Genomic DNA, 18,737 nt, shown 5'->3' with positions numbered 1-18,737 from the left:
GCATGGAAACCGCACTGTTCTTGACGGAATATGCAAAATGGTGCGGGGAAGGAGGAATTTAAGTATCTCACTTTGTATGGAAGTGTGACATGCATGAAGATCGTACACACTTTACACGGAATTGTATCTCCATCTCTCCTTAACACTGGTCCAAACTTTTCCTTGTAGGTCGGCTGCCATTTTTCCCTGGCTTCTCATTACCACTGAGGGGAAATGTATAAACAGAACACTAATTACCGATGCCAAGTATCATCTCAAGAGGTGACATAGCTAGCATTTCCACTACACTTGTAGGGTATAATGGTCATTTTTTCCCCCATAAAACAAAAATGGTCTAGTGTCAAAGCGCACACTTTGTGATCCAGAGAGCACAGGATCAAATCCTGTACAGACAACTTTTTCACTACGGTTTTTAACCAAACATTCACTTCACACAGATGTTGGAGTGTCCACGAAAGACATGTGGTTCGGATTCCAAGTTAAACTGCAGGTCTCCATTTTCTGATTAGGTAACTGGGGAAGGCTACGGACATGTAAATAGTTGCAGTGGTAATCAGTTGAAAGACCTGCAAGAGGCCTACTGGGTACACCAGACACAATTCTCTTTTGCTTGTGCTTGTTAGCTTGTTTGCTGGAGTGAAAGCCTGGCTTATACAATACAAACATTTTTTGAATAACTTCAAATCTTGCACATGTAATTCTGATAGAAATGGCCAGCAGAGAAAATAAAACCATGGCAGTGCCCGATGTCGGAGATGAGTTCCATAAATGAGGACCTGTAATTTGTTGAAATGAAACGTATAATGCAGTACTACTTTTTATAACAATTCCTGTAGGCCATTCATTATAATAATGTTTAAATGTTGTACATTTGACTATCAGTGAAACAGTTGTTTGTTTATTCCCCGTAGCCATCACAAAAATGCATTGTCTACTGAATGATAAAAACAAACATTTTTCTTGCACCAGGCACAACGGACAAAGGAAAAATTGATTCAGTCAGTCACTTCGCAGTAACCACTAGTTTTATTTAGACAGAACTGTGATGGAGTCAGATATGGTCCCGGCCACTGTTCTGCATACTGCGCTGCATACCAGGCATACTTGATCAAATTCTTAAAGCATGGTGAAGAAAACTAGTAACGTAAAAATGATTGTAGCTTAAGAATACTGTTCCGGTGATAAACCTGAAATGAGAGAGATGTATTGGAAATTATGTTGTCTGATAATTTCCTGACAAATGATTTCCACTGTTGAAAAAATTCTTTATCGAGAGGTTGAATCACACTAATAGTTCCAGGCAGAATCCACACTACATCTACAGATTTTTCGTCGTCCTCTACAAAAACATAGGCCTTGTTACATCCAGACCATGAATCCAACAAAAGCAATGAATTAGTTTCTGCAGCTGGTAGGAATACGTTTTGAACAAAATGTCGAAAATTATTCTTTCTCATTTCTCCAGATTTTGATACATCAATTACAAGATTTTTGCAACTAAACAATCCATTTTTTATTTTTGGTCCAAATTTGCCTTGTGGTTCTTGAAGACAGATGTTCAGCTGCGGAAACAGTAAACAACTCATAGTTTTCACTGGCATTATTGTATATGAATGTGTCATTGCATCCATTGATTGGGCAACCGACTCTGTCTTTTTTTCACCTCGAAATGATAAAGTGCAGTGTGCACGCAGTTCATTCATGAAACCTGACTGATCAGCATTATAAACAGCAGTTGCAGGGATAACAGTAAGTTTCGTCTTTAAGTCAGCTAGGAATTTCTCTATAGCATTGTCTGTCACTGGCAGCTGCTCTACACGTTTATGTGATGTAAGCTTGTTTATTTTGCGACTTTCTATTCTGTGCGATTTTTTGAACCTGCATAGCCAGGTCAACAAAGCCTGTAAATTAGCAATATTCATGTCAAATACAATTCAGAGGGCCCAGTCTCTTAGATCCTCATCAGTAATGGTGCACAGCCTCTCGCGAGCAGTTCTAATTCTTTTGAACAGTTTTTCATTCACATAGTTTCAGGTTTCTATTTGGCACATATTTCTTAATTAATGTAATTCATTCTTCCATTTGTACAGTTCACTCCCCGATTTTATGAAACGAAAACACCTTGGCACACTGCTTTCAAGCGTTTTTTCCCTCCTTCGTTTAACCAATATTTCACTGTCTTTTTTTCTTAAGGCTTAGAAGGTATTCTTCTTTAGAACTCTTACTGGCACAACTGACGTGGTCCAAACCACAATTCATGGAATCGTCACAGTTATTTCCTATTTCTTTTAATGTATCCATAATTTCAAACAAAATGTCAATATCATTCGAATGAATGTCAAGGAAATCAACTAACAAACAGCACATATGTACGTCCTCAGGAAAAGTACTTGATTTTGACTGGAAACCATGGTCTTCATATTTCATCATTGCTAAATTAAGAACGATAATTGGATTCTACATTACTGTGAAAAAAAAAAGGGTAATATTAGCAGGCATGCCTTACGAAAGAACAATAAATATTAATTAAGCTTTATCTGTATTGTTAACACCTACCAATAGTGCAAAAAAACAACTGATGATTTGTAATATATGTTACTTGAGTGGCTAACTCGAGAGAATAGTAACTGCATACTGTCGTGTCAGAGAAACTATCAATGAACAGTAACCTGGAACGACCTTTACAAATCACGAACGGGTTGAGTCTTGTTTCCTGTTTACAAATGTACCACCAACCTTCGCTGTCTGTATGCCTAATTGCGCACGCGCAGTTGCTACAGTGCCAGTAAGGGTTGTACATTTCTACCACAGCCTGGCACGCTATGAATTTAGCAATTTTCAACATTTTTTTTTTTTTATTACTTGCAGCTCAAATTTTGACAGCGCATTTCTTTCGTTGTCTTCTTCCTGTGAGAAAAGTTTTAGGGGGAGGGGGGTTCCAACATGTCTTATTGGACCAATCCCTTGTGAGTCAACACTTACTACTCTGTGAAATTTTACTTTTCCCTTCTATGCTGAACGTGGCTGATGGGGATACTTCAGTGCTTTCATTTGACAATCATGTTTAGATAAACGATTAACTATGAGGTCAAATCTATTTCATGTAAGATAGGTGGATTTATAACCAAATTATCAATAACTGTTGCACATGTCCTCCTAGTCTTGTTGGGAATGTTACTTTTTGGGACAAATGCAAAAATGGACATCAGCAACTTTAGTTGGTCCTGATAAAAACTATTCAAGATGAAATGAAGCAGGCAAAAAGAGATACAAACGTCTCAAAAATGAGATCGACAAGAAGTGCAAAACGGCTAAGCAGGGATGGCTAGAGGACAAATGTAAGGATGTAGAGGCTTATCTCACGAGTGGTAAGATAGATACTGCCTACAGGAAAATTAAAGAGACCTTTGGAGAAAAGAGAACCACTTGTATGAATATCAAGAGCTCAGATAGAAACCCAGTTCTAAGCAAAGAAGGGAAAGGAGAAAGGTGGAAGGAGTATATAGAGGGTCTACACATGGGCGATGTACTTGAGGACAATATTATGGAAATGGAAGAGGATGTGGCTGAAGATGAAATGGGAGATATGATACTGCGTGAAGAGTTTGACAGAGCACTGAAAGACCTGAGTCGAAACAAGGTCCCGGGAGTAGACAACATTCCATTAGAACTACTGACACCCTTGGGAGAGCCAGTCCTGACAAAACTCTACCATCTGGTGAGCAAAATGTATGAGACAGATTAAATACCCTCAGACTTCAAGAAGGATATCATAATTCCAATCCCAAAGAAAGCAGGTGTTGACAGGTGTGAAAATTACTGAACTATCAGTTTAATAAGTCATGGCTACAAAATACTAACACAAATTCTTTACAGACAAATGGAAAACCTGGTAGAAGCCAACCTCGGGGGAAGATCAGTTTGGATTCCGTAGAAATTTTGGAACGCGTGAGGCAATACTGACCCTACGACTTATCTTAGAAGCTAAATTAAGAAAAGGCAAACCTAGGTTTCTAGCATTTGTAGACTTAGAGAAAGCTTTTGCAATGTTGACTGGAATAGTCTCTTTCAAATTCTGAAGGTGGTAGGGGTATAATACAGGGAGCGAAAGGCTTGTTACAATTTGTACAGAAACCAGATGACAGTTATAAGAGTCGAGGGACATGAAAGAGAAGCAGTGGTTGGGAAGGGAGTGAGACAGGGTTGTAGCCTCTCCCCGATGATATTCAATCTGTATATTGAGCAAGCAGTAAAGGAAACAAAAGAAAAATTCGGACTAGGTATTAAAATCCATGGAGAAGAAATAAAAACCTTAAGGTTCGCTGATGACATTGTAATTCTGTCAGAGACAGCAAAGGACTTGGAAGAGCAGCTGAATGGAATGGACAGTGTCTTGAAAGGAGGATACAAGATGAACTTCAACAAAAGCAAAACAAGGATAATGGAATGTAGTCGAATTAAGTCGGGTGATGCGAGGGAATTAGATTAGGAAATGAGACACTTAAAGTAGTAAAGAAGTTTTGCTATTTGGGGAGCCAAATAAGTGATGATGGTCGAAGTAGAGAGGATATAAAATGTAGACTGGCAATGGCAAGGAAAACGTTTCTGAAGAGCAGAAATTTGTTAACATAGAGTATAGATTTAAGTGTCAGGAAGTCATTTCTGATTGTATTTGTATGGAGTGTAGCCATAAATGGAAGAGAAACACGGATGATAAATAGTTTGGACAAGAAGAGAATAGAATAGAAGCTTTCGAAATGTGGTGCTACAGAAGAATGCTGAAGATTAGATGGGTAGATCACATAACTAATGAGGAAGTATTAAATAGGTTTGTGGAGAAGAGAAGTTTGTGGCACAACTTGACTAGAAGAAGGGATCGGTTGGTAGGACATGTTCTGAGGCATCAAGGGATCACCAATTTAGTATTGGAGGGCAGTGTGGAGAGTAAAAATTGTAGAGGGAGACCAAGAGGTGAATACACCATGCTGATTCAGAAGGATGTAGGTTGCAGCAGGTACTGGGAAATGAAGAAGCTTGCTCAGGATAGAGCAGCATGGAGAGCTGCATCAAACCCGTCTCAGGACTGAAGACCACAACAACAACAACAACAACAACAACAGGATGAAACCAGTGTTGGAATCTGTACATACGATCACTTCCTAGGTATTTACATAGAAGTCTCATTAGAAAGTCTTCTAATTGCTCGTTGATGTTTATAACATTTTCTGCTGCGGTTCTATGGACTGCCACAAATACGATTTTTTGTTTCCAAGCCTATTACCAAAGTAAATCAAAGAGCTGTTCAGTGCAGTACTCAGTGAGGTCAATGGCCACAGACCTTATACCACTATGCTGTCTCTGAATAAACAGTTTCTGTTCTTCATAAGGTGTCTCATGACCAACTGCTTTGCGAGGCACAGCACACTGGACATATGGTAATTGTATTTAGTTCTCCTTTTCACAACATTGAGTTTAAAATATTTTAATACTTTTGTAATGAGTGTAAAAGACACACACTTGCTACCTGTTGCATTGATTTTTCTGTAAGATGGAACATTTGGGGACAAACATTTTGTTTCCACATTAAAGCACCATTATCTTTGAGCAAGAAAATGACCCCACAACACACAAAGCATATCAAAATTCAAACTTGAATAAATTAGGAGTTCAATTATTTAAAGACTTGAGGGTTTACTGGTATTTATAATTAATCCTGAAATACCCTGTATACTGATGATAGAGGCATAGAGTTGTCAACAGGCAGATACACTATGTTGAAAACTTCACTACCTTTCAGATGAATCCTTTTTTTGAGCCACAGAACACACACACACATATATATAGAGGGAAACACTCCACGTGGGAAAAATATATCTAAAAACAAAGATGATGAGACTTACCAAACAAAAGCGCTGGCAGGTCGATACTAGCTTTCGCAACCAACGGTTGCTTCGTCAGGAAAGAGGGAAGGAGAGGGAAAGACTAAAGGATGTGGGTTTTAAGGGAGAGGGTAAGGAGTCATTCCAATCCCGGGAGCGGAAAGACTTACCTTAGGGGGAAAAAACGATGGGTATACACTCGCGCACACACACACATATCCATCCACACATATACAGACACAAGCAGACATATTTAAAGACAAAGAGTTTGGGCAGAGATGTCAGTTGAGGCGGAAGTGCAGAGGCAAAGATGTTGTTGAATGACAGGTGAGGTATGAGTGGCGGCAACTTAAAATTAGCGGAGATTGAGGCCTGGTGGGTAACGGGAAGAGAGGATATACTGAAGAGCAAGTTCCCATCTCCGGAGTTCGGATAGGTTGGTGTTGGTGGGAAGTATCCAGATAACCCGGACGGTGTAACACCGTGCCAAGATGTGCTGGCTGTGCACCAAGGCATGTTTAGCCACAGGGTGATCCTCATTACCAACAAACACTGTCTGCCTGTGTCCATTCATGCGAATGGACAGTTTGTTGCCGGTCATTCCCACATAGAATGCATCACAGTGTAGGCAGGTCAGTTGGTAAATCACGTGGGTGCTTTCACACGTGGCTCTGCCTTTGATCGTGTACACCTTCCGGGTTACAGGACTGGAGTAGGTGGTGGTGGGAGGGTGCATGGGACAGGTTTTACACGGGGGGCGGTTACAAGGATAGGAGCCAGAGGGTAGGGAAGATGGTTTGGGGATTTAATAGGGATGAACTAACAGGTTACGAAGGTTAGGTGGATGGTGGAAAGACACTCTTGGTGGAGTGGGGAGGATTTCATGAAGGATGGATCTCATTTCAGGGCAGGATTTGAGGAAGTCGTATCCCTGCTGGAGAGCCACATTCAGAGTCTGGTCCAGTCCCGGAAAGTATCCTGTCACAAGTGGGGCACTTTTGTGGTTCTTCTGTGGGAGGTTCGGGGTTTGAGGGGATGAGGAAGTGGCTCTGGTTATTTGCTTCTGTACCAGGTCGGGAGGGTAGTTACGGGATGTGAAAGCTGTTGTCAGTTTGTTGGTGTAATGGTTCAGGGATTCCAGACTGGAGCAGATTCATTTGCCACGAAGACCTAGGCTGTAGGGAAGGGACCGTTTGATGTGGAATGGGTGGCAGCTGTCATAATGAAGATACTGTTGCTTGTTGGTGGGTTTGATGTGGACGGACGTGTGAAGCTGGCCATTGGACAGATGGAGGTCAACGTCAAGGAAAGTGGCATGGGATTTGGAGCAGGACCAGGTGAATCGGATGGAACCAAAGGAGTTGAGGTTGGAGAGGAAATTCTGGAGTTCTTCTTCACTGTGAGTCCAGATCATGAAGATGTCATCAATAAATCTGTACCAAACTTTGGGTTGGCAGGCCTGGGTAACCAAGAAGGCTTCCTCTAGGCGACCCATGAATAGGTTGGCGTACGAGGGGGCCATCCTGGTACCCATGGCTGTTCCATTTAATTGTTAGTATGTCTGGCCTTCAAAAGTGAAGAAGTTGTGGGTCAGGATGAAGATGGCTAAGGTAATGAGGAAAGAGGTTTTAGGTAAGGTGGCAGGTGATCATCGTGAAAGGAAATGCTCCATTGCAGCGAGGCCCTGGACGTGTGGAATATTTGTGTATAAGGAAGTGGCATCGATGGTTACAAAGATGGTTTCCGGGGGTAACAGATTGGGTAAGGATTCCAGGCGTTCGAGAAAGTGGTTGGTGTCTTGGATGAAGGATGGGAGACTGCATGTAATGGGTTGAAGGTGTTGATCTACGTAGGCAGAGATACGTTCTGTGGGGGCTTGGTAACCAGCTACAATGGGGCGGCCGGGATGATTGGGTTTGTGAATTTTAGGAAGAAGGTAGAAGGTAGGGTTGCGGGGTGTCGGTGGGGTCAGGAGGTTGATTGAGTCAGGTGAAAGGTTTTGCAGGGGGCTAAGGTTCTGAGGATTCCTTGAAGCTCCGCCTGGACATCGGGAATGGGCGGAGCTTGGGCCAAACTCTTTGCCTTTACAAATGTCTGCTTGTGTCTGTGTATGTGCGGATGGATATGTGTATGTGTGCGAGTGTATACCTGTCCTTTTTTCCCCCTAAGGTAAGTCTTTCCGCTTCCGGGATTGGAATGACTCCTTACCCTCTCCCTTAAAACCCACATCCTTTCGTCTTTCCCTCTCCTTCCCTCTTTCCTGAGGAAGCAACCATTGGTTGCGAAAGCTAGAATTTTGAGTGCATGTTTGTGTCTATCGACCTGCCAGCGCTTTCTTTTGGTAAGTCACATCATCTTTGTTTTTAGATACTCTCTCTCTCTCTCTCTCTCTCTCTCTCTCTCTCTCTCTCTATATATATATATATATATATATAAAGGAAGAGAAATGGTCCAAGGATTGAGCCCTGTGGTACACCTTGTAATACAGGTTCACTGGTGGACTAGGAGTTCATGATTTTATTATCTAGTTTGTATGACAATTTAGTGCTTTGCTTATGATTCAACAGGTATATGGTTATTAGAAGATTCATGGCTTGATCCCCAATACTGTAAGATTTTAGCTTTTTAAGGAGTACGCTATGGTTTACCGTATCAAATGCTCTTGTCAGGTCCAAAAATATACCTGCACTCTTCATCTTCTGGTCCAACAGACAGTAAACTTCATGAATGAACTGTGTAACTGCTGTGGTTGTACTTAGCTCTTTTGTGAAGCCATGCTGCGAATCTATAAGCAGTTTATGTTTTGTGAAAAAGGCACTTAGTTGAGAAACGATAATGCTTTCGAATATCTTACTAAAAGTGGGAATTAATGATATTGGTCAATAGTTGGAGACTTATTTCTTACTTCCCTTTTTATACACTGGTTTCACTACACTCATTTTTAGAACCGCTGGATACATGTTTTCTCTAATGCTGCAATTAATCAGGTGAGTAAGAGATTTAGAGATTTCTTTTAAGCACGCTTTAGTAATAGCACTGGAAACGCCATCCCATCCAGATGAAAATTTTTTCTTCAGCATGTATATTGCCCTGCGAACCTCCTGCTCATTCACTTCCACAATTTCAAATTCCGTACACTCTGTGAGATGGCATTGGATCTCTACCTGTGATTCTGTAATATGCGTTGATTATTCACCAGAAATGTAGTAGTTATTAAAAATATTACACATAGTATCTGGGTTGAAACTTCCTGGCAGATTATAACTGTGTGCCCGACCGAGACTCGAACTCGGGACCTTTGCCTTTCGCGGGCAAGTGCTCTACCATCTGAGTTACCGAAGCACGACTCACGCCCGGTCCTCACAGCTTTACTTCTGCCAGTATCTCGTCTCCTACCTTCCAAACTTTACAGAAGCTCTCTTTCAGGAGTGCTAGTTCTGCAAGGTTTGCAGGAGAGCTTCTGTAAAGTTTGGAAGGTAGGAGACGAGATACTGGCAGAAGTAAAGCTGTGAGGACCGGGCGTGAGTTGTGCTTTGGTAGCTCAGGTGGTAGAGGACTTGCCCGCGAAAGGCAAAGGTCCCGAGTTCGAGTCTCGGTCGGGCACACAGTTTTAATCTGCCAGGAAGTTTCATATCAGCGCACACTCCGCTGCAGAGTGAAAATCGCATTCTGGAAGTATCTGGGTTTTTTTATAATGTTACCACCATGTCTTATGCTGAGTGGTTCCATGTTCATCTTGTTGGGACCTTTTCGGTATTTGTCAATCAGCTTCCAAGATGCTTTGCTTATGTTGTCAGACTGTTCTATTGTTTTGCTGTTAATCTGCTTCCTTAGATTAACAATTTCAGTTTTAAAAGTTTGCTTGACCCTATTGTATTTTTCCTTGAAAACCTGCATAGTAGTAGCTTAATAAAGCTGGTTTAGATCATGTACTTGCTGCTTGAGCCTAATCAGATTTGTTGGGAGTTTTAGTCTAGGATTACTTCCATTTTGACAGTGTTTAACTACCTTCTGGACAACTATGTTCATAATGATGCAATAGGGTTGAGTGGGATTCATTCCATTTCTCATCCGACCCTTTTACCCGGTACACAGAATCCCATTTCTCATTCGCTAGTTTGTCTTTAAGAGCATTAATATTTGAGGTATTCAGCATTCGTTTCTGTAGCACAATTTTTGTTATTTTAGGCACAACTGAATTTTTGTATTCTATCACCTGACAGAAGTGGTCAGAATAAAAAAAATCTAAGTTACTGTAATTTACCTTATCTATAACATCTTTGTTGATTATAGCATAATCTATTCTAGTGGAACATGTGTCTGTCACTCTGGTGTCAGAGTTCACTATATTTACAAGATTGTATGAGGTCAGTACATCACTGAGTTTCAAGTTTACTATACTATTTGAGTTTGCATCTATATTAAAGTCACCTAATATGGTAAGGTCATTAGAACCAGCCTGACCAGCAACACTACTAAGTTTATCCATAAACAGCATTACATCAGCATTTGGTGGCCTATATACTCCAATCATTTTATGCTTTGGTAACTTAGGATCATTACTGTGGAGTACAATACCTGTCATTTCAATTGATCCTTCTTTGGTGTGGTGTTCAAGAAAGGAATTTTGTTTTAGCTTCTACATCCTTACTAACATAAATTGCCACACCACCACCTTTATGGTTTTGCCTACAACAACTATTTGCTAGTACGTAACCTTCTAATCCATAGTATATTATTTCACTGTATTTTAGCCCATGTTCCGTTATTACCAGTACATGTGGCAAGTGTTCCTCTATGAATATTTGTAGAATGTCTAGTTTGTTTCTGAGATATTGCACATTTAATTGCATTAACTTTAAGGGTATTATCCCTTCTTGTTTCTTTACCATCTTGCATGAATCAAAATTGTTTGAGTTACACTTTTTGCGACATTTTGCATACTCTGGTTTTTTGGAACTGACCTGCAAAGACTGAGCACTTAATTCACAGCCTGGCTTTTCTTTGCGCGCACAGGACTCAGTCATATCTGAAATACATCCCTGAAAACTATTATTATGGTCCTTTAGTCCAAAAAAGTCTTCTTGTAGCCCAGAGCAATAGGAGCTTTCTCCACACTGCCTTTCTCGCACAGTTTGCTTATGTGGGAAACTAGCTTGGCCTTCCCTTTCCTGTTTAAGTGGAATCCGTGTTTTGTATGCTCATCACGACTCATCTTACTTAAGTCTATCAAATGTACATGGCTAAATTTATCACACAGTTTCTTTAGCTCGGAATTGTAGTATCGAATCTCTTTGTTTATACACGACCACAGTGGTAAATCATGTCACACTGGCATGTTTGTGATTACAATGTTCATTTGAAATAGTTTTGGTAATATGTTACGAAAGCCTCGCAGAGCTGTCTTGCTTTCATTCTTGTACACGTCATTCCCGCCGCCAATAATCAGAACGTGAGCGTCTTTGCCCAATTGACTTGTTTCTGTTGTAATATTCTCCACCACTGCATTTAACATTGCACCAGGCTTGATTTTTGCGAAAACTGAATGCTTTGAAGGCATACTTTCGCGAAAACGTTTGGACAGATCTTTCCCATGACTGTCGGCATACAGAAGGATGCCTTTGGTGCATCTTAAGTTTGGCAAGTTCTTTTTTGGTTCTTTGGCTGGAGTTTTGTGATTACTTTCTGGTTTGTTTATGTCTATTGTGTTACCACAATCCGCTACAAGTGCTGAGAATTTGTTTGATAATGGTGTAACTGGGTTTGTACTTACATGTAGTTCTTGCTTGTTTGTTTTTTTCGGCATACGCCACATTTTCTGGGCGGAATGACCATTAACAGCGGTGTTGTCTTGAGTTAGGCGATAATTCCGATCCACTGCTTTATATTTAGTTTCCAGCTCTTGATATTTTCTCAGAAGTTCTTGATATTTTGCATTGATTGATACTAAATCATCTGTTAACACGCTTATTATTTTTTCTTTTGTCTTTAGCGTGTTCATTATTTCGTTTTCCGCGGCACTTACGAAGCACTGTCGGCATGTCCAGTCATGTTTGTCTTTTATATATTTCAAATTTACTTTGACACATTTATCGTGGTACCAGTACTTGCAGTCGGCACACAGGATACCTCTTTTGACCTTCTTCACGCAAATTTTACAAATCTCACTATCACTTTTTAAAGAAACTGGGACATCACTACACGAAAAATGGTCACTCGGCGCCATCTTATTATCATCTCAATAACTGTAATGGCCAAAATACTGTTTTAAAATAATGCATTCTTTCTTAAACTGCTCTTTTACAGTCCTGGAAATATAATAAAATGCATACACATCACTGTCCTTCCCTGGAAATGTCAAATGGAAATAACATTACCACAGAGTATTATCATTTCTGTCTAGTGAGCAAAAGTGGAAGATATTTCCTTTTTTCTTTAGTTTCATAATTAGATTACCCTTCCTATACTGTTCCCTATTATTTCAGTTAATTGCAGCTCTCTTGACAAATGCAGTTTTTTGCACTTATCTTAAAATTATGGGAGTGCCTCCTACTGTCACTTTTCTACTTGGCTTCTCCTTCGCCTCCTTCACTCCATGCATCCATGCAGTTGCGAACATGTATTTAAATAAATATGCTGGATTGCAGTAGGTGCAGTTACCAGACTGTTAGATCTGGCATCGGCTGATCCTTTTGTGAATATTATAAGCCATTTGCATGTTGAATTAAAACAAACATAGACAATGGCGCTAGAACAAGACTTCTGCTCAGCTCCGTATAGTTTCCAATAATGATGCTACAAATGCACATTTCACGCTGTAAATAAAGTATCAAGTAACAAAGAAACAGTATCTAAATGTGCCATTCAAGATCAATGTTTATCCACTTAACTTGGGTGTCACAGCAATTCTACAAAAATTACTATAGGAGAGAGGTAGACAAGGGCCCTAGCAACTCTTCTACATCACCTCATACACAGTGGATCAGAAAAGCACCTTCATTTTTTTCCTCCTCCTTTCCTTTCTCTGTCAGTTATTACACAATTCATTTTGTGATAATCTTCATGTTTTGTAGTCTAACAAATTAATGCTCTGTCTTAAAGGTGGAGTGCTCTCTTACTTCCATCACTGTTTAACAGAATGAAACGTGGAGATACTAAATGCGATCAAGATAGCAACTTTTGCTTTGTGCGTTATGAAGCACTGGTGCTCCTAGCCAAAAGCCATAGCTCTATGGTGTAGACTTATTTCAGTATTTGCTAGTTTAAATTATGTTGCTTCTAAAAACTCTCTCTCTCTCTCTCTCTCTCTCTCTCTCTCTCTCTCACACACACACACACACACACACACACACAGGCATTTTAGACACAGTATAATACAGCTTTAATAAGGAGCTCAATCACTCCCAGCGATCTGAGATCTTATTTTCAATTATGTTGGATTTGAAAAAAATATAAAAGATCTAACTCTATAAAAAAGAAGGTACATACGGTCTAACAAATACACTGTCATGTTGCTGCTGCCAGCCTGGTGGGGGACACTCAACCCAGGCATTAAAATATCGAACAATGTGGTGGTGGTCAAGTTTTGCAAGTGCCTTCACTTCGCGCATCACACGTTCCCGTGACTCGTGGCTGTAAAAGGATAACTACTTCAGTTTCTCTAGTCACATAATACATATCAGAACAGTAAAACGAATATAACTGGTTACACAAACTGAATTTTGTAGACTGGACAGTGCTGTTGGACTTTACGTGGTACAGCCTATTGGATCTGATATTTTAGCGATAGATAAACTGGTATAATTTCTCCACATGTGAACAAAAATTCATTCGAGAAAAATTCAATACACATAAAAATCATAAAAGTCTACATTAATTAAAACTGAAATTGAAAATTGTGATACATGTTAAAGGAAGATGGTGAAGGAAAAAACAACTTGCAACCAGAACCAATTTGATCCCTCAAGACCAAGGACTCAAACACAGTTATTCCTTCTGTATGGAGTGAGAGAGAGGTTGGCAGTGTGACTGAGAATGAGGGGGCCAGCCTGGGTCTTCACTAGCCATATCAATGCTAAAACCTACCTCATCTAACATAGAGTCTGTGTAAAATGGTAAACATGAAACATATTTCCCACGAAACTCAATGCTCTTCTACATCATTGGAAATCAGTTTCGAAAAAGTTTATTGATTCTTCAAGTGCTTTGAGTTTACTTTGTTATATGCTAGTGAGCTGCTTTATATCTGGTGAATCTTCTTCCAAATATACATGTAAATTTTTTATAGGGCCAGAAAAAATCGATGGGTCCAGCTCTGATTGTTAGCTATGATAAGTCTGTCAACTCAGATAACTGAATGGTAAGGCTAGCTATGTGCATCAATGCATCATCATGCTGCAGGATGATTCCCCCATAGCTTTTCCCATGTTTTTTGAGAAATTATGGTAGATCTATTACTGTATAACACTGAACAGTAACATTTTTTCATTTTTCCTGAGGTACACTTATGTTGTTCCACGCCAAGTGGTCTATATGTATCCATATAACCATCAAGGATTTTGATGGAAATTTGAATGAACAACTGCACATGTTCCCAATGAACATTTGTAAAGTTTCAAGATCGCTAATTCACTACTTCTAGAGATATAGTCATCTGATCCCGTAACATAGCTATCCACAGTCTACCTGTGAGTTTTTGACAACTTCGAGACACAATGCCTCCGTTAATACTGTACAAATATTTTTGCGCTCTCTTTGTGAAATAATTTAAAAAAGGCTTCCTTAGCGATGTGCATGTGAATAATTTGAAGCAATTTGGGGGGGGGGGGGGCGAAATAAATGTGAATTTTAGCTACTTATATCTCATGAAGTAACTGCAGGATAAATGTGAAACTTTGCACATAATAACTTACCAATACAAGGGCTCAGAATATAAAATTTCATTCTCCTACTACTTTCCAATATTTCATAAACTGACGGCAAAGTTGACCATTTTTAGCCCACTCTTGTATTAAAAAAAAGGGAGAGGTGTCTCCTGCAAACACTTTTCCCATTTTCATTACAAGACCATGCTCTAACCCACCTACAAATGTGAGCATATAAGCCCTTAAGAAACAATGGCAAGTTGGAGGTGCATTGAAAATTGGCCTATATTCTGCTGATACTTAAATTTGTCATCTTTATTGTTCTTTATTACTCTCTAGAAAGGCAATATCAAAAGTCTTGGTGACTAGGAAGTGAGATCAAGTCTGAATACCTTGAAAAAGTTTTTAAAAAAAAGGGGTGTCTTTTCATGACTCATCATGACACATTTCATACTAAACAATCATTGGTTTTCTCTGTCATCATAATGGCCACTGAGCTACAAGCATGGATCAAAACACATTTCACTGTTTTTCTTGTTAGATTTTGTTTCCATATTTTTGTTTTCCTGTTGTGTGCTTATTTATTCTTATTTGTTGTACTTACATCTGTTTATTCACAGTGTCTACACTTCCTCCTATCTGCCAACTCTATCTTTGACCCTCCAACATTCCAAGTCACCAACCTACATCAATGGAACAAATCAGCTTCTATCCTACAATCTAATTACTGAATGACCGTTTCCTTCAAACACTGTTTCTCTATTGTCATGTAAGGAACTTCTGATTCAGCAAGCTAGAACTATGAGATTTTGTTTTTATATTCCAGTTACAGTTTCAATTTGGGAATTCTTTTCAATAGAAAGATAACTGAGTTATAGAAACAATATTCTTTAGTAACGAGCCATTGGAGCCATGATTAATATGAAAACACCAACAGCCTTGAATTATCTTTATAAATTTGATGCTAAAAATGCACTACCAAACTATGTTTACGTGCAAGCTAAATACAGGAAAATGACCTGCAGTGTAGTGAGAGAGATTATGACAAGTGACAACTGCATAATTGACGACAATGATTAAAAATTATTAAGAAATTGTGGTGGGGGGGGGGGGGGTGAAGGGAGAGGGTGAGAAATTTATTGCTGATAACAGCATGCACGCACGCACACACGTGCATGCACACAATGAGCACTTGAATGAGAGAAGCAGCTGTGTTAAAGAGAGAGTGTGTCCACAAATCTGGGATGTCATCAGATCTTTTACTGGATGTAAGTAAGACAGTGAAATTCAGGATGTGTATGATGTACAGCATGACCACAATAATCATGGTTGAGCAGCCATCCATAAGTATCATCCACACGTGGAGCTCTGCCCACAGTGTGTAATAAAGTCATGGAGTTTAACAAGGATACAGGAATATGGGGCCTGGACACACAGGGGAGCATTAAATAAGATCACCAGAAATGATGATCTCCAGAACATACTGGTCCACACTAATGAAAGAGTGAAAACACATGGAAGACCACATGGCGAGGCATCACGCATGCCGAGAGGCAAGGGGGAGGTGTTCTCATGTGTTAGATGTTTACAGGATAAGAAATGGACCACTGATATGTATTCCATTGTCTGTGACTGGCAAAAGATACGGAACCTACTGTCCTACCATGTGTGTCCACTTGCTGGCCTGCAGTGGGCTACAAGAACTTCTTCCTTCAGCAAGATAATACATCATCTTAATGGTCTCAAATTATGTGAAATGACTTGAAAAACACTCCACATATATAAGAGTGCTTACGTGTGTGTGTGTGTGTGTGTGTGTGTGTGTGTGTGTGTGTGTGTGTGTGTGTGTGTGTGTGTGTGTGTGGTGGGGGGGGGGGGGCGAAGCAGAAGGGGACATGCACTATGCAGCCACATTATAAACGTTAAAATAACTCTGTAGCATTTCAAGTGGAAATAACAACTAAACAGATTCCGTCCACATGAATGGGCATCATCGAACTGTAGCTATTGAAAACATGACCACCAAGTTGTCAAACATACTGCACACCACAAAAAACAAGGACTTCAATAGCTGCTTCAGTATTTGCGCCAGCTGGATCCTCTACCTACAACTAGCTTTGAATTAAATAGGTGAAAAATGTCCTGCCACATCCTCCATTCTCTCAAACCCATTGGTCTGAACCCTCAGTAGTACCCATTCCTTTATTCTTATTGTTCCTCTCCCGCTATTTTCCACACCACTCCCCCTCAGTGTGAACCCTATACTCAGTCCTCCCACCCCCTTTCGTGAATGTCACTTTTTCAGTTCTGACAATGGAAACTTCAAGTTGGAATATCAACAGTATTAGAAAAAGGATAGATTGCTACTCAACATAAAGATGATCCATTCAGTTGCAGACAGGCACAACAAAAAGACTGTTACACATTACATCTTACAGCAACAGCAGCTCAGACTGGAATCTAAAATTCTCATTTTCACACTTCCGCTGAAGGACAACTGTCCGACCCTCTATCTTACCTTCCATTTCCTGCTCACTTATCTACTTGCTCTGACTAGTATCAGCTTCGGTAAAAACTCAGAGAGTAAGTGTTTGGGTGAGAATGTGTACATATGTAAGACAAAGATCAGTAGCTCAAAAGCTAACAACTCATGTGCTATGTGCATTTCTATGATCCCACAATCAATCACCTACAGCTAAATGATTGCCTTCCTGATTTTTAACACTTTTTTACTATTGCCCTTTGTTGCCTGAGAGGAAATGGAATTCATACTACACATATTGTCAGTGCATTAGCTATTCCATTCAGAACACATATGTACGCTCAATAGTACATACTTTCATGTAATTGTAATACTACAGTAAACACGAAAAGTACTTACTTATCTGGAAGTGTTATCCGCTTTATAGCATATCGGCAGTCATCTATCTTATTCTTAGCTTCAAAAACCACTCCAAAGCCACCTCTTCCTAGACACTGTATTGGCTCAAAGTCTGTAAGGTAACGTGAGACAAAACCATGAGATTCATTCAACAGCAAACCCGGCTCCGAGTAACTTCGTGGTGCCAGCCGCACATCTACTCCAGAATCATGTTGTTCTGAAGGCTTTTCCAATACTGTTTGTGCCTGAAATACAAAACTATTATTTTTCTTACAAGTATATGCTGTAAATGAAAACTTATTCCAAAAGATACCGCAATTACAAAAGCATGGCATTATTTGAATGAAAGTTTACAAAAATAAAAAGTTACTGCTATTTTATTGTTTTCTTAGGTTCCAAAAAGGCATTTGTACCAGCCAAGGTGCCAGAGGCCTCTAGGGTGATTAAACTTAATTTAACTACATTCCACTTCCCCCCTTTTACTTTAGCTGATGTTCATCTTATAACCTCATTCTCAAGATGCAATCCATTCCATTCAACTGATCTTCAAAATCATTTGCCATCTTTGACAAAATTACAAACTCAATGGAAAAACCTCGAAGTTTTTTTTATTTATTCTTTCTGAACTTTAATTTCTTTTCTATACTTCTCCTTACAGACTAACAAATGGTAATTAGGTTGGAGTTCCATGTTTGCCTATGTGTATCAAAATCCATGTTTCATTTGTGGAGTAGAAAGGAAAACTTACCTGCTTGTCCACCAAAAGCTATCAGCAGAATATCTTTAAATTTAGCAATTTTAACTGCAACATAATATTAAACAGTGCTACACATTATTGCAAATTACATATTAGCTGTTACTTCAGTATTTTCCCACAAATTTAAATTAAATTTTTCCTTTATCAAAGCAATATAATTTTTCCTCATGTTTTTATATATCATATGGAGAGGAAAACAATTAATGTTGTAATTGAAAACAGCTAGAATCCTTGAATGAAATTTTCACTCTGCACCGGAATGTGCGCTGATATGAAACTTCCTGGCAGATTTAAAACTGTGTGTCAGACAGACTAGAACTCAGGAGCTTTGCCTTTTGCAGGAAAGTGCTCTACCA

The 18,737-nt window shown here is 39.6% G+C and overlaps 1 protein-coding gene across 1 annotated transcript in view; it reads right to left on the bottom strand.

The window, feature by feature from the left end:
* LOC126482268 (eukaryotic translation initiation factor 2-alpha kinase-like) overlaps positions 1-18,737 on the bottom strand; it is a 191,284-nt gene that overhangs the window by 64,468 nt on the left and 108,079 nt on the right. Inside the window, exons 11-12 of the mRNA XM_050106249.1 lie at positions 17,625-17,869; positions 13,368-13,511 (exon numbers count right to left, since the gene is read on the bottom strand). Coding sequence (XP_049962206.1) covers positions 13,368-13,511; positions 17,625-17,869 — 389 coding nt within the window. The remainder of the gene's footprint in view (positions 1-13,367; positions 13,512-17,624; positions 17,870-18,737) is intronic.

Source organism: Schistocerca serialis, chromosome 5 (genome assembly GCF_023864345.2).
Source record: "Schistocerca serialis cubense isolate TAMUIC-IGC-003099 chromosome 5, iqSchSeri2.2, whole genome shotgun sequence".
Lineage (NCBI taxonomy): Eukaryota > Metazoa > Arthropoda > Insecta > Orthoptera > Acrididae > Schistocerca > Schistocerca serialis.
This window is presented reverse-complemented; position numbering and strand designations above follow the sequence as displayed.